Source organism: Drosophila miranda, chromosome 4 (assembly GCF_003369915.1).
Source record: "Drosophila miranda strain MSH22 chromosome 4, D.miranda_PacBio2.1, whole genome shotgun sequence".
Lineage (NCBI taxonomy): Eukaryota > Metazoa > Arthropoda > Insecta > Diptera > Drosophilidae > Drosophila > Drosophila miranda.
Genome location: NC_046677.1, coordinates 26944581 through 26959496, shown reverse-complemented (window position 1 = coordinate 26959496; position 14916 = coordinate 26944581). Strand labels below are relative to the sequence as shown.

The following is a 14916-nucleotide window of genomic DNA, read 5'->3' as shown; positions in this document are numbered from 1 at the left end:
ATTTCTTATCAGCTGGAGCGTGCGCCTCCAGGCTGCCGTCTATTCAATGAAATAAAAAAGTGTATTAATGGACATTGGCGTATACTACAGGTCCGATACTGGTTGCCTGGTGCATTGACTTCCTGTCCTTGAAATAACTCGACTTGGAACGGCCACTTTCCTCTCTGGTCCACTTGCTACAAAGTTCTGTGCTATTAATAAGTGGCATACAAATAAAACCGAAGAAGCCGCTGGAATTTGTACAAATTGTTGTATTGAAACGTGCGCAAAAATCGAAAGTGAGTGTTGCATTTGCAAATACATAGAGCATCTATCCATGGTCCACGCCCACTTTGGGAGTAAAAGCCTTCGACTCCTCAAACACCCTCCTAATGCATATGCGCGCGCGTGTCTCGGTGTTGTGTTTGTGTAAATCGTGCGAAATGAAGCGTTTTGTTAGCGTCTCCGACCTTCACACAACCTTCAGGCCACAAAACATGCAGCAACACGTTGTGTGTAATCAATAGAATCAGCAATAGGAGCAGTGACAGTGGCAGGAGCAGCGTCATCAGGGGGCAGGCAGAAGCCAGGGAGCGGCACCAGCAGCAGCCACCAGCAGCCGCTGAAACAAACAAAATAACCTAAAAAAGTTCTATGGCTCCCTCACCACCCTCTGCCGGCTGCCAGGGGTAACCGACAATCAACAAATTCTACGCGCTAACAATTCAATCAAAACAAGAGAGGATGGCCGCAGAGAGAGAGAAAGACAGACAGACACAGGACTGAAGAGCTTGATACCCTCGCAGATCGATTGTGGCTTTGATAAGGTCATTTGATATCTATTAAATTTTCCATGCATATACATATGTATGTATATATGTATAGTGATCTATATATGATAAGACTTGGGTGTTGATGCTGGTCAAGAATATTCATAAAGTCCACAGTGCATTCCTTCTGCGTTACTAAAACATCATACCCTCTGCTAGCGCATCATAACTGCATCTGTTTGGTGCACTCTCCCGCTCAATCGCTCTCTTCTTTGTGCTCTCTCGCTCTCTGCTCAATCGCTGTTGCTGCTCGCGTCGCTGCCAACGGACAGTGGGGCCTTTGCCAAAGAAAACCAAGACATCATTCATGTGATAATTGGCCCATATTTAAATATAAACCAACCAAAAGTAAAATCGCTTTCATCACAAGAAGTAAATTTATTCCAAAACATGCAAGTATTTTTCCGTGTGCCTTGACCAAAACGTTCAACCAATTGGTTTGATTTATTGAATGCTTTTCGGATAGCGACACCCACTGTGCACCGACTCGCAGTTAACTCGCTTGCGTCGCAGCTTTTTTGCTCAGTTGAGCCCCAAACGCTCAGCGGAAAAGTTTTTCACCAAGCTTTCGTTCCGTGAGACACATCCGACAAATCTAAAAAAAGTGATCATCGTTAGTCGATTCGCCCGCGTTATCAACCCGACAGCCGGCCGTCTGACCCAGTGCCTGAATACAATAATATCGTGATTAGCCAATTGATAAGACGCGTCTATCTATATTTCTTTGGCCGCTTGCCGCCTCTTTCGCTTCTCGTATGCTAATTTGTATTTCATAATCGTTTCCAATGTTTCACTGATTTGGTGTTTTATTTTTGCGTTGTATTTTGGTACCCTGCAATCGTAGAGTGCAGGGGTTTGTTGGCTTGTGTTCTCTTTCTATAGAGTTTGTCTGTACATCAAACTGAATCTATGGTATTATAAGAGCTAAGGAACTTAATTTAATGAAAAGCCATCTACCATCAGATCAAAATTGTAGAAAAACAAATTTTAGAAAAAGTTCTGGTGTTCGAAATTCTTAAGATAGAATTCTCTTTTTTGGGAGAGTGATTTATGATGTTATTATCTAGCAATATGACAAAAATCATTATTTTCGGATAGAATTAAAATTAAAAATATGAAAAACAAAAGATTTATTTTCGGATTGCATTTTCCAGTGAGAATTAAAAGAAACCTCCATAATAGTAGTAGTGCAATCCACAACGAATATATTCTACTATCCAGAGTAGTCCCCCCTACTCGTAATAACCTTCCCATATAATTTCTATTGCATTCTTATGCTAAATTATTTCAACACACCCGACAGGCGGATATTGGGTGCTCCAGTGGCGACCCCTAATCGCTTACGTCATCAAGAGGCAACATCATCGTCAGCAATTTACAATTACAACGATATAATTGAACAAACGCAATTGTAAACCATACAAACAAATACCAATTTTGCTGCCTTTACAGATATCCGACAAAAGTTCAACGGCATTCGGTAGAGAATATAAAACAAAACAAAGCTAAGCAAATTAATTAGTTTGTTTATTTGGCACATTCGTGGCTACCATATACCATATACGAATACGAGTCGCGTGTGAACGATAAATAGAGATCTACGATATAGCCGCACAGAACACACAGAAATATCATCCATTGGGACAGCAGATCGGCTCGGCGACAAAATGAATGACCGTGAATTGAGCTGCAATGCGGGCGGCCAGTTTATGGATCGCGGACGAATGAATCAGAATGGCGTTGTCCAGCCATTGCTAACCGGTAAGTGGAAATTGATATTCTGGCGCTGAATTGATACTTTATCTGTAGATTGGGTTTTCTCTGTGTAGATTGGGTTTTCTCGGGGATTAAAGGGGCTTATGTTTGTTTTTTTTTTGGCGGGAATAGGATATTGGGAACTGATTATTTGTGAAGTACTTGAGATTGAATGATATTAGTGGGGTATTTTCGTGATATAATACATACATATAAGAACTAGGAGGCTCGTTCGGCTCACGACTTCTAATAATGTTACAATATATGAGTAAAATATCGGGATGACTACCCAAAAATGTTGTATATAATAGCCAGATATGTATGACTGTAAGTAAAAAATGACATATGTAAAACAAGATCATGAAATATCCGTAGAAAGACAATTAGAGATATAGAAATACTATTGTAGCCTTATTTTAGTCTGGATTCCTCTTCGTACCATCTTATCAGATGATATATAACTAAATGGTATACAAAAAAATTCGGTTTTTGGTAGGATACAATGAATATTTGTTGACGCTATGAAATATATGGTTGATAATGGGATAAGATCCGATGTATATACCAGCATAGAGCATGTTACGATAGACCAAAATTGTTTTAAGAACAATTCTTTGTGTGAAATCCTTAAATCCCTTTGCTTATGGGATATTTATACAGTGAATCCATGTTAGAAAAGAAAGGCAAGGAAGAGGATATAATATTTAAGAATAGACTCGACATAGATAAACATTTGAAAGAATGAAATATATAGAATAGAGATTTAAACTTAAAGTTTTCCAATGGAAGAAATGTAAAATATCTCCCAATTAAAAACCATATTGGTGTCTGAAAAATAGGTATACCTAAATTTATACTGCGAGTACCAATCGCATAAGATCTCGCTTTTTATATTTGAAACTCGTTCCAAAAAAACTCGAGCGGATTGACATTTATATAGCCCCGCGCGTTGCGATGCTTCTACGAGTACGATATATATGTGCACACGTATATATAGCCAAATACTTGTATTTATAGACAGAGATACAAAACACAGACACATGGAAAACAATGTAGGCGAGCAAATACAATGCACGATCTGTAGGTCTTTGCACTTAGATAAGAATTTGCATTTGGTTCGTTTCGTATTTGCCATTGGACTTTTTCCCGCTTATCTTATCGCCCTTGGCCAATTAGGTTAGAGTTTGCTTGCCACCACATAAACGGTTGAGTTGAGGTTACATATATATCAAAGGCCAACATACATCAATGTCTAGACTTTTATTGGATAACTTGTACATATTTGCAGATTTATATCAAATAACAATGGCATATGCATACTGGAAATCGGATAAGATCGACGATCAGGCGGTATTCGATCTATTCTTTCGTAACAATCCATTCCATGGTGAATTCACCATATTCGCTGGCCTAGAGGAGTGCCTCAAATTCCTGGATAGCTTCCACTATTCCCAAAGCGGTAAGTACTACATCCACTATGTATATCAATATTGCTTTAATCAATATTTTTGTTACTTTCAGATATTGAATACCTCAAGCAAACACTGCCCGAGGGCATTGAGAATGAGTTTTTCGAGTACTTGGGCAATCTAACAGCGCGGGAGGTCACCTTGTATGCCATTGATGAGGGCACTGTGGCATTTCCACGGTGAGTTTTGATCTCTATAGAGGTTTGGAATGGCAAAATAAATAGTACTATCATCATTTGCGGAAATGATGGTATGTTTTATGCGACGTTCACACGTGAATGGCATGTGTCCATTCGCTTAGGGGAAATTTGTGCAGCGAATCAACAAAGGAACAGGACTAAAAAAAGTTGTATTTTATCTATTTAAGAACAACCTTGAGATATTCTTAGAAAAACAAGAAATACTATCTCAAATTCCATTATAGCCCAAAAGATTATGAATATTAAGAGCTGAGATATAGCACATCTCTAAGCATACATAATAAAGATCATAGTCGAAGAGATAACTCAAGAAACAAACACAAATTTACACGATTCATGTGGCTAAACAAATTCTAATGACATCCTTTTGTTCCACAGTGTGCCCATCATTAAGATTGAGGGACCCCTGATCATTGTACAGATCCTGGAGACCACACTCCTAACTCTAGTCAACTATGCTAGGTATTGTATCGTATATATCGCTTGTACTTGGTGTATTTTTAATAATATATTACCCCTCACAATAACAGTTTAATGGCCACGAATGCAGCCAGGTATCGCATGGTAGCCGGCAAACATGTCAACCTATTGGAATTTGGACTGCGTCGTGCCCAGGGACCCGACGGGGGCCTATCCGCATCGAAATATTCCTACACAGGTACTATACAAAATCAAACAATATATATCATAAAAAATAGCTGCAACTTTCACACGCCTCATCCTCCTACTGCTCTCTTCGCCAGCGCCGTGACAAGTAAGGTCATCCGTGTGCGATATAAACATACATTTTTTGGCATTGCCAAATTGCATGCAGACAGCTCATTATCAATTAAGAGGAATGGGGGGGAGAAATGAGCAAAGGAAGGATGGAATCAACGCGGAGTCATAGTCACTTCCAAAAATGATTTTATTTTGGGAATTCCATGGAAGTAGGGTTGTATGGCTTTTTTGGAAAGTTTGTTAGCTGCGAAAGGAGGGATTTTGAAATTTATGAAGTGCTTATTTTCATAGGAAACGTTGAATATTTGTTGAAATACTTTTAGTAGTCTTTTAGTTATGAAGTTATCTATTGGAAATTCGATGTAGATGGTTTTATACGTTGTAAACATCAGAATTTTATCTGGAAATCCTGTACATTTTATTATCTGAATGAAACAAAGTTCATGTGTGCCTTTGAACACCTTGAAGTTATATCTTTGTAGTATATTCTTAGTCGTGAAACGGCTATCGAAACCACAAACTTGTTTGACATCTTTTGATAATTAAAACCAACGTTACCGACTCGCATTGTTTGTGGTTTTAAATGATACTAAATGGTTGTCATAGGAGCGTAGAAAAGGGTTTTATTAAATGCAAATATATGTATTTAGAAATATATGCCATTTCAGGAATAGGAATATTAGGATTTCTCTCCAGATGATATATCTTTTACCAGGTTTTGGTTCTCCCAATGTGCCTCTACAAAACGAAGGAGTTTTAACTGATTTAATTAATTATATCACTTAGGAAATTATTTCAATTAAAAAAAGGTTTTTATTCTTAGGAACTAAAATCATTTTGCACTGTTTAATAGTAAAAAGCAAACTTGTAATAGAATCCATATAACTTATAATAATTTTAAGGGGTATTGCAAGCCCGCGACTATTCCCTACATCTTCCGCATTGATCGTTTTCAGTGGGCTATGGGTAACTAACAGAAGAAAAACACCGCTTTTCATATTGTTTTGTGCCTGAGTTTTTATGATGTGCATGCATGCAAAGCACGTGTCACTGTCAGAAGCCTAGGCATCAACCTCCTACCACTACCCTGCCAAGGATTCTCCTAGAACCAAGGCTCCTCCTCCTAGCCCAAGGCCTCCTTCCTTTCCTTCCATTCCATTCCGCCTACAATACATCTCTCCTCTAGTGGGACAAAGTTCAAGAACTCTTGTTTATGTGTTAAACTAAATGTGCGCCCCAAAGGCTGTAAAGAAATCCCTAAAAGTGGGTGGCACACGCAATGCCCATCGCCCATGATAAAGAATGTTGTGTGGGAGATCCGTGTGGGGTGTCCATGCACTGGGGAAATCGGTGCCAGGTCTCTGGCAGGTACCTCCATCGAGCAGGGGCTCCTTTCAATTGGCGCTCACACATCGTAACTTCTGGGTTCCGCTTCAATCTTTTTGTTTGGCAAGCAACGCTCCAACTTTTTAATGCGTTCCAAATTATTGTTGGAGTCTAGCTTGGGGGCGCTCGTGTGGGGGTGAGGGTGAGGGTGATAGGGTTTATCCAAACAATCAATGGGTTCGCGTGCGCGTGACTCACGCGGCGTCCAGTTGGCGTCAAGGTTCTTGTCAAGGCTTCCGAAAGAATGGGTTAGGCAGGCTTTCAAATTGAAACGTTTGAGGGAAACATTGTTGTAGTTAATGGATTGAGGCGGATATTAAGTCGTATGATGTCAGAAATTCGGGGCAACAGAGAGGTTACACGGTTTTTCAGAGTTTTTTTCTGCGAAAAGTCTTCTGAAATCTTATTCTATAATATTTTGGTTCCTTTATATGTTCCATACGATACAATAATACTGGTTCCTTCCTCCCTTTAGGTGGCTTTGATGGCACCTCCAATGTGCTCGCAGGCAAGCTCTTCAACATCCCCGTTAAGGGCACCCATGCCCATGCATACATCACGAGTTTCAGCAGCATTGGAGAGCTCAAGACGCGTCTTCTCAAGCACAAGCAAACGGGTGAGTGTAACCCGTCTTTGAATAAAAGAAAGAAACAGCTTTATATATGTCTTCTCTTTCAGGTGTAATGGAGGATCTGTTGGAGCATGCAGTCAGGCATCGTGGGATGTTGTCCCATGTCTTGGATGTCTCCACGGAGGAGTCCAGTGAGGGAGAACTGGCTGCAATGGTCTCATATGCCATTGCATTTCCGGATGGATTTATGGCACTTGTCGATACGTACGATGTTAAGAGGTATTTCGCTTTTAGGCAGATTCTCTCGGAACGTCGGGTTTTTGTTGTATTTTTTGTTGTGTCTTTTATTATGTTTTTTGTGTGTTTGGAACCCTTTTTTCCCCTCTTTGTGAGACTCCTGATTGTGTTCCTTGCTGTCCTTAGAACCTTCCTGAATATCATACTGCCATTATTCCTTTAAGGACTCTCCCAAATGCCATTCTTCCGTCGTGTCGTCGAAATACCACAGTTCCACTAGCAGCGCATTCAACGGTAACGAATGTATCGGATCGCTTATATGAAATTCGTACGGCAAATCATTCAACGAATTTGCGTTAGTGGAACAGGGGTATTATGCTCCTTATTGTGATCCTTCCTCTCCTTAGAACTCTCCTTCATCCTTTGAACCTTCCATTTTCCTATGTGTTGTTTTTGAGTCCTAGATTTGATCTTTTTTGTATTTGTATAACTTAAAACTTTTGAGACGTGCACCAAACTACAACAACCCAAAGAGTAACTATATAAAACAGCGGAAATTAGTGGAAAATCCTGTAACTTTTTGAATATTTAAATTCATCCTTTAGTTGTTTAATGATCATATTCTCCTGCCCCCCAAAAATGCATTTTCTGTTCATTAATTTTGCTTTGATTTTGTATTGGTAATAATAACAACAACAAGTATTATCCAACAGCCGAGAAACAGAACAACTTACACAAGATCTTCTATCGAGTACCCAAAATGATATCAAATCAAAAAAAGACGGCAAAAGCGGCAGTCCGTCAAAGCCGCAGAGCCACAATGTAAATGGCCAAAAACAGAGACAGCCAATAACGAATGGCAAGAGCCAGTCATCAGCCAATGGACACAAGACACACAATCACAAGGGCCATCAGAATGGTACTGCTTCACAGAACGGTGGTAGTGGTGGTGTTGGTAGTTGTAGATCGCCCGTTAAAGATACAATATACGATACGAATCTCAGCACAACAACAAAAACAGCTGAAACAACAACAACTGCTACAGCAACAGCCACAACGTTAACAAGAACAACGTCCAATGGGACGGCATACCTACCAAAATATGTCGAGAAGTCATTCAGGTAAATGTCCTCCCCCCAAGAAACAAAAACGAATTTTAAAATAGGAAACAAAAAAGAAAAGAAAACCGAAACTTTTGAAAGAACCTAACCCGAAACATTTCTATTCATGTGAATCATGTACATTATTTTATAAATAATTTCCACTGCTATTTGTTTAATTTAAGCTTTCATTCTAGATCTGTTTTTGTTTTGGGTGGTTTTTTTCTATGGTCTTGGGTGCTGCATGATTCCCCCCTTCCTTCACCACTAAAAATCATCAAAAAACATCCATTAAAAACTATCCTAAATTATTGCTATTAAATTTGTAAAATTACAACCCATCCATATACATGCAAATACATATATATTGTATGTCTATGTGTGTGTCCTGCTACTTTTAATGGTGTTACATTGGTCCTTAAGTCCTCGTATAATTGGGAAAATTGGAAAAACGCTAAAGATAAATGCAGAAAAACAGGTGAAGTTTCTTCCGTTTTTGTACTTCTATTTGAACTTTCGCCTTTTTTTACTCTTCTACTCTTTTAATCTATTCTTTCTGCTTTCATTTGAAGTAAGTTTTTGTCCATTACCTTTCAATCCTTCCTTTCCGGCTCTAATTTTATATTTTCTTCACTAATTTTTGTATACAATTTTTGCCCTTCAACATTTTTCTGTTCCTGTTCCCTTTATCATTTTAACCCATATTTACCTTTTTAACATTCATTTTAACTCATTTTCGTTACGTATGGCTTTTTATTTTTTGATCCTCCTGAATGTTTAATAAATGTGCCTCCCCTCTAATAAAACATTATGTGAAAACGAATCAGAAAAAACCCCCTGAATACAAAATTTGAAACATATCAAAAGAATTTCCTATTCTAACATAGTAAACAAAATGACTTCCGGCACTATTTTGGCAGAGGTATGTAAAACACACGTCTTCAAAGTTACTCGTAAAGAAACAACCAACACAACAAATAATTACACTATGATATCATATGGCATTATCCCCCCTCCACTCACCCACAAAAGCCACCAAAAACCATATACCATGTGTTCGATGCATAAATATATGATTTTAGAGCTTACATTTAACCCAAAGGTGCTTAAAACAATTGCAAAAAAGTCTTAAGATAGCAAAAAAAAAATAAATAAATAATGCAGGAAAAATTTTAAAAATACTTGAACAAATATTTTGGCATATTTTTTACTAGAAAATCAATTGCAAAATCAAGCAAATTGAAATGTAAAATATTTAAAAAGATCTTAAATAGTAAATGTTTTATAAAAAACTAAAAAAAAGAACAATGCTGAAAGCTAATATTTCTAAACAGAATTGTAAAAAAACAATCCTAACATTTAGGTTGAGGCACACGTCACGCGACATTAGGAAACCTAATACAAAATAACCCTGTATGTATGTATACATCTTTTAGGGAATCCTGCACTCAAAGAAAAACTTAAAGAAATTTAAAGAATTACAAAAATACTCTCAATAATTACCAATTGTTTTATGCACTTTGTTGGGAAACAATATTAAAAACACACACCGAATCACCCTAATGCTGTCATAGACCTCCGCCTAACCCTGTGATACTAGAACTTGTCCTTTGTCCTGAAACAACTCTCCACAAAAAACATTTTGTTCGATTTCTTTAACATTTTGTGGGAACCAAAATCATTTATTTTCTGTTTACATCGAAAATGATTCCCATTATTTTTTGACTTGGATAAATTCGTTGTCTTCTTTGTTAGAACCATTATGCCTATGGAACCCTTGAAGAAATTTCGAAGAGAAATCCTTTAAATATTTTTCAACAATTTTTCTTTAGTATATTTTACCTGTAAATAGTTCAAAGAAAGCGTCCGAGAGAGCACACTGCATGGCTTAATGAACAAAAGAAAAAAATAAGAATATTCAACATTTTTTGCTGCTCTCTAAAATGAGCAAAAATACAATGAAAATTCCAACACAGGAAATGGTTTTCCCTAGAGGCACTTGCAAAATCCAAAGAGAACCCAATGTGGTTCCATCACGTTTATAGAGCTACACCCTCCACCTTAAAATATATATTTTTGTATAAACTTTCGCTTTCAATTTAGTGGCAAACGAAATACTTAAAGAGAAAGATATTTTTATTGAATTGAGAACCAAAGCCCAGCAGCACTTGATGGCATTTATAGGCATCCTTTTTAATCAAATTTTTCGGTGTTTTCTTGCTTTTTCCATAGGAGCGGTCTGCTGAATTTTAGTGCCGTGGCTTTGGCCCTCAACGATTTGGGCTATCATGCATTGGGCATAAGGATTGATTCGGGAGATTTGGCATATCTCAGCTGTTTGGCGCGAGAGACCTTCGAGAAGGTGGCCGAGCGCTTCAAGGTGCCATGGTTCAATAAGCTGACTATTGTGGCCTCCAATGACATTAACGAGGATACTATCTTGAGCCTAAATGAGCAAGGACATAAGATTGATTGCTTTGGCATAGGCACGCATTTGGGTGAGTCTTTTCGAAGCAAGCATTTTTGATCAGATTTGAATAGTTTCGTCTCTTCCCCAGTGACCTGTCAGCGTCAGCCTGCCTTGGGCTGTGTCTACAAGCTGGTGGAGATCAATGGCCAGCCCAGGATCAAGCTGAGCCAGGATGTGGAGAAGGTCACCATGCCGGGGAATAAGAATGCCTATCGTTTGTACAGTGCCGATGGACATGCACTCATCGATCTGCTGCAGAAGGTCTCGGAACCCCCACCAGCTGTGGGCCAGAAGGTGCTGTGTCGTCATCCGTTCCAGGAGTCAAAGCGCGCCTATGTCATACCCTCGCACGTGGAGTCGCTGTACAAGGTGTACTGGAAGTCGGGCAAGATATGCCAGCAGTTGCCGACTCTCGAGCAGGTGCGCGAAAAGGTGCAAATCTCATTGAAGACGCTGAGGAATGATCACAAGCGTACGCTGAACCCAACGCCCTATAAGGTGAGGCAAAAAACCCATCAAATGTTGTGTAATTTATAATGATTTTATTGTCGTTTCCCAGGTTTCCGTCAGCGATAATCTGTACAATTTCATTCACGATCTGTGGCTGCAGAATGCACCCATTGGCGAGCTCTCATGATCTATATAAGGATTGGGGGACCTACGATTGATTTCGTGCTGAAAGAAGCAGAGAAACATTTCCGAAAAAACGTACTTTTATTGATGTAGAATGTTTTTATTGATTCGCTCATCATCCAATCATTTTCAATGATGATTTTTAGTCATTTGCTGGTCATACGAATTATAGAATTTGATACCTTACCCTCCGTTGGAGTACTAATTCCTTAACGAATTTTCGCGTTTATATCAATTCGTTGTGTAGTCAATAGATTTTAATTTGTTTAAAAATTAAATAACGCTATCATATGAAACGCACATTATATTCAGGAATGTGTCCAGGTGCCTTATAAAAGAAAATAACCAACAACAAAACAAGAGAAGACGAGATAAACTCAGATCAAAACAGAAAGAAATAGCAACCAAGAAAGGAACGAGCAGTGAGAAAGAACAAACGAAATCAAGATGTATTTAATAGTTTTTCTAGTACTTAAGTGTTGAAAATGTTGCTAATTAACGAAAGTTAAAAGTACAAATGCTGTTTAGTACATTTGCATTCAATATAGGGCACACATTCAAGCACACACACACAACTATCTATATATACTCTTTATATTCATATATATATATATATATATATATATATATATATACTATACCTAACTTTACATATTATGTTTATGTATTTAACGAAAATTCAATTGTAAATATGTTAAAATTCATAATTGTAAGCCCAATTGTAAGCAATTCACGAGTAGACGCCACCCACTCGCAGACACACCACTCCAGAACCCACAACCACCTCAGAAATAAACCCCACTCAAAGACCGCTTCAAAAAAAAAAAAAAAACTTCAATCTGTTGCCTGTAGTTTTGATTTAAAATAAAATAAAAAAAAAACTGAAGGAAGCCACGAAATTTTTGAGAGTTTTTGAGTATAGCAAGACATTTTCATAGAATGTGAAAGGAATTGATTTGGTTTGAATTTTGCGGGTTATTTGAAATTTTGCCACCGCGCTATCTTTAACATTAACATTCAACACTTAACATTAACATCACACATGTACTTACTTTAACATTACACCGAACGGTGCTGGAGAAAAAGCAAGAAAAACAGGGCTACAATACCACTGTGGTATGGCTGTGGTATTTTTTAGCGCTTATTCAAAATTTATCAAACTATTAAATTTCATTTTCAACGGTGTATAGAAATCAAATAAAAGCAAGTATTAAGAATAGGCCAGTCAATTACAAAATTGATTCATCAATTGTACAAAACTATGTGGGCATTGCAAAATGTTCTATCTAGCTAATAATATTTGACGGAATATCAAAATCGAGCAATATGTATAATAGAACTTGAATTCGTCAGTATATTTACGGTATATTTTTTAAATGAGATGGTATATTTTGATATACTGGCTATACCGCGGTCACACTGGTTATTATTAGTGTTAGCTGCTGTACTATGGCTGGGGTATTTTTTAGTGCTTTTTCGGTTACAGCTGACACCCCCGCTCATTTGTTGTTCTTTTTTTAATTGGAAAACTAGGCAAAAAGAAAGACTAAAAAGGTTAATAAACTGCACAAATATTACACCATTTTGATATGGCAATACCCAAAAACCTGAAAAGAGTGACTGACCGAGAAAGAAGAGCAAAGATTTTGTCGATTTTTGCTGCAGCTGCGCAGCCCCAAAAACACAGAAACACAGCAACAACTGCGTTGTGATTCATCTCTTTGAAAGAAGTTTGGGATAAAAATTGATTTTTAACACTACTTCCATTGCAGATAAGCAATAGAATGGAGGACTCCGTGGATGGGGATACCGGCGCCCGCAAGGATCTCATACTGGATCGCATTAACAAACGCAACAAGGACAGGAAAAACTATTTGGATGTAAAGTTGGAGCAGCGCTCAAAGGAGACGATCCAGAACGAGGGCGTGGACTTCTTTGCTCAGACGTTTGGCCAGCGTGCCTACGACATAGAGAAGAGCATCCTCATGCTGGACATGAACAGTGGGGATGCACCGCTACCCGATCTCAGCAAGCGGCTGCCAGAGATTACTCTTCAGATACAGGAACTGCAGCGTTATCTAACCGCATCGACGATGTTTCTCTCGGATTTCAAAATCAAGTCTTGTCAGAATATGCTAAACGCCCTAACCAGCAGCAACGATGAGGCCCGTCAGCGGCTAATGCCCAAAAAGAAGTTTGGTTTCAGCGGCAAGAAGACGGCTCCCAAGCAAAAGCCGTTGCCGGTGGTCGTCGATAGCGAACCACAGGACAAGAAGACACCAAAGAAGGAGCAGAGCGGCAGCAACTTCACCTGGACCATTGCCAATCGCAGGAATGCTCATATTGTACTGAGCGCAGACGAAGTCAATGGCCAGGATATAACCATTTCCAACTTAAGTCAATGCCTGGTGGAGCTGCAGGGTCATCCCGGCTCTGTGCAGGTCTCCAAGGCCAGTCAGTGCACCCTGCTGTGTGGGCCTGTGGCGCGTTCCTTCTTTGCCGAGCAACTGGATCGCTGCACCGTGGCCATTGCCTGTCAGCAGCTGCGCCTGCATTCCTCCCATTCCACACGCATCTATCTCCATGTCACCTGTCGGGCCATCATCGAGGATTGCAAGAAAATCGAGATTGGGGAGTTCAACTACGACTACCCGGAACTAGAGGCCGACTATTCCGCTTCTGGACTGAACAAATCCCAGAATAACTACACGGATGTGGCGGACTTCAACTGGCTGTCGCCGGATGTGCATTCGCCCAACTGGAGCCTTCTCAAGGATCATCCGGCGCCCAATTGGAATGCCCTGCGTCGCGATTTCCTCAGTAATAATAATAATTACAAAGATGATAACGAAGAGAAGGAGAAGACCACGATCATATAGTGGCGGCGTCGGCGGCTGCTCTGGACCGTTGTGGCCTATGCCCTACTGCTGGGCTGGCTGCTGGTGGAGATGCTGCTGCCGGTGCCGCTGGTGCCTCCGACTGGCACGCGCGTGTAAATAGATCTTAAGTGAATTGAATTAATATATATCGAACCCCGCCCTGTTTTTGGCATGTATCCCACTCAAAATCCCACTTTCTCTCTCACTGGGTTGTCACAGTTATTTGTGTGTTCCGTAAATTATGTACGCCGTACCCTGGTACATGTGTCTCCGGCAATTTGACATCATGTCCATTTCGGGATAGCATAATCAGTGGCTGGCCAAAATGACTGGGCGCTGTGCTGTGGCTGCCACACAAATTACGGTTACATTGGCTTACTGCCTCGAAGCAGTAGGAGGCGCGGCGGAAGAAGAAGAGCCGGAAGGACAGAGAGAGTCATGCAAGTTTCATGTGTGGCCACAACAGGACTTCTCGAGTTGGTAACTTCTTCGGTCACCGGGACCGGGACATTGATGAGGGTCGGTCAACTTTGTCGTGCGGTTTGTCCTACAGCGAACGTTGGTTTCGGCCATTCGGAAAGTTTACCCACATTTTGGGAATGGCTACTTGTTGGCTTGGAATTAGATCTGCCATTTGGAATCATAACCGCTCTCTGGAGAGAGAGTAATCAGTCTTCGTCAGGCCCC

At 39.6% G+C, this 14916-nt stretch overlaps 2 protein-coding genes across 5 annotated transcripts; both read left to right on the top strand.

The window, feature by feature from the left end:
* On the top strand, positions 1 to 11770 carry LOC108162690 (nicotinate phosphoribosyltransferase). Of its 4 annotated transcripts, none has more exons than XM_017297538.2 (12): positions 1 to 278; positions 2262 to 2570; positions 3853 to 4023; positions 4086 to 4212; positions 4612 to 4695; positions 4764 to 4891; positions 6815 to 6955; positions 7018 to 7189; positions 7861 to 8268; positions 10480 to 10745; positions 10806 to 11215; positions 11277 to 11770. In XM_017297538.2, exons 2-12 carry the CDS (start codon positions 2477 to 2479, stop codon positions 11352 to 11354), a joined length of 2079 nt encoding a protein of 692 aa, XP_017153027.1. In that variant the 5' UTR covers positions 1 to 278; positions 2262 to 2476; the 3' UTR covers positions 11355 to 11770. The 4 variants fall into 4 exon arrangements, with proteins under 4 accessions (XP_017153027.1, XP_017153029.1, XP_017153028.1 ...); XM_017297539.2 differs by lacking the exon at positions 1 to 278 and adding an exon at positions 1336 to 1562; XM_033392660.1 differs by lacking the exon at positions 1 to 278 and adding an exon at positions 1336 to 1574.
* A 1024-nt stretch (positions 11771 to 12794) lies between these two features.
* LOC108163932 (tubulin-specific chaperone C) lies at positions 12795 to 14417 on the top strand. The gene is made up of 2 exons (XM_017299464.2): positions 12795 to 12904; positions 13123 to 14417. Exon 2 carries the CDS (start codon positions 13135 to 13137, stop codon positions 14227 to 14229), a length of 1095 nt encoding a protein of 364 aa, XP_017154953.1. The 5' UTR covers positions 12795 to 12904; positions 13123 to 13134; the 3' UTR covers positions 14230 to 14417.
* The last annotated feature ends 499 nt before the right edge of the window (positions 14418 to 14916 follow it).

Bases quoted from the DNA above. Each gene is read 5' to 3' on its own strand.
- LOC108162690 (XM_017297538.2), top strand. From the start codon at position 2,477: ATGAATGACCGTGAATTGAGCTGCAATGCGGGCGGCCAGTTTATGGAT. The intron at 2,571-3,852 runs GTAAGTGGAAAT...ACATATTTGCAG, and splicing joins TGTCCAGCCATTGCTAACCG to ATTTATATCAAATAACAATG. The intron at 6,956-7,017 runs GTGAGTGTAACC...CTTCTCTTTCAG, and splicing joins TCTCAAGCACAAGCAAACGG to GTGTAATGGAGGATCTGTTG.
- LOC108163932 (XM_017299464.2), top strand. From the start codon at position 13,135: ATGGAGGACTCCGTGGATGGGGATACCGGCGCCCGCAAGGATCTCATA.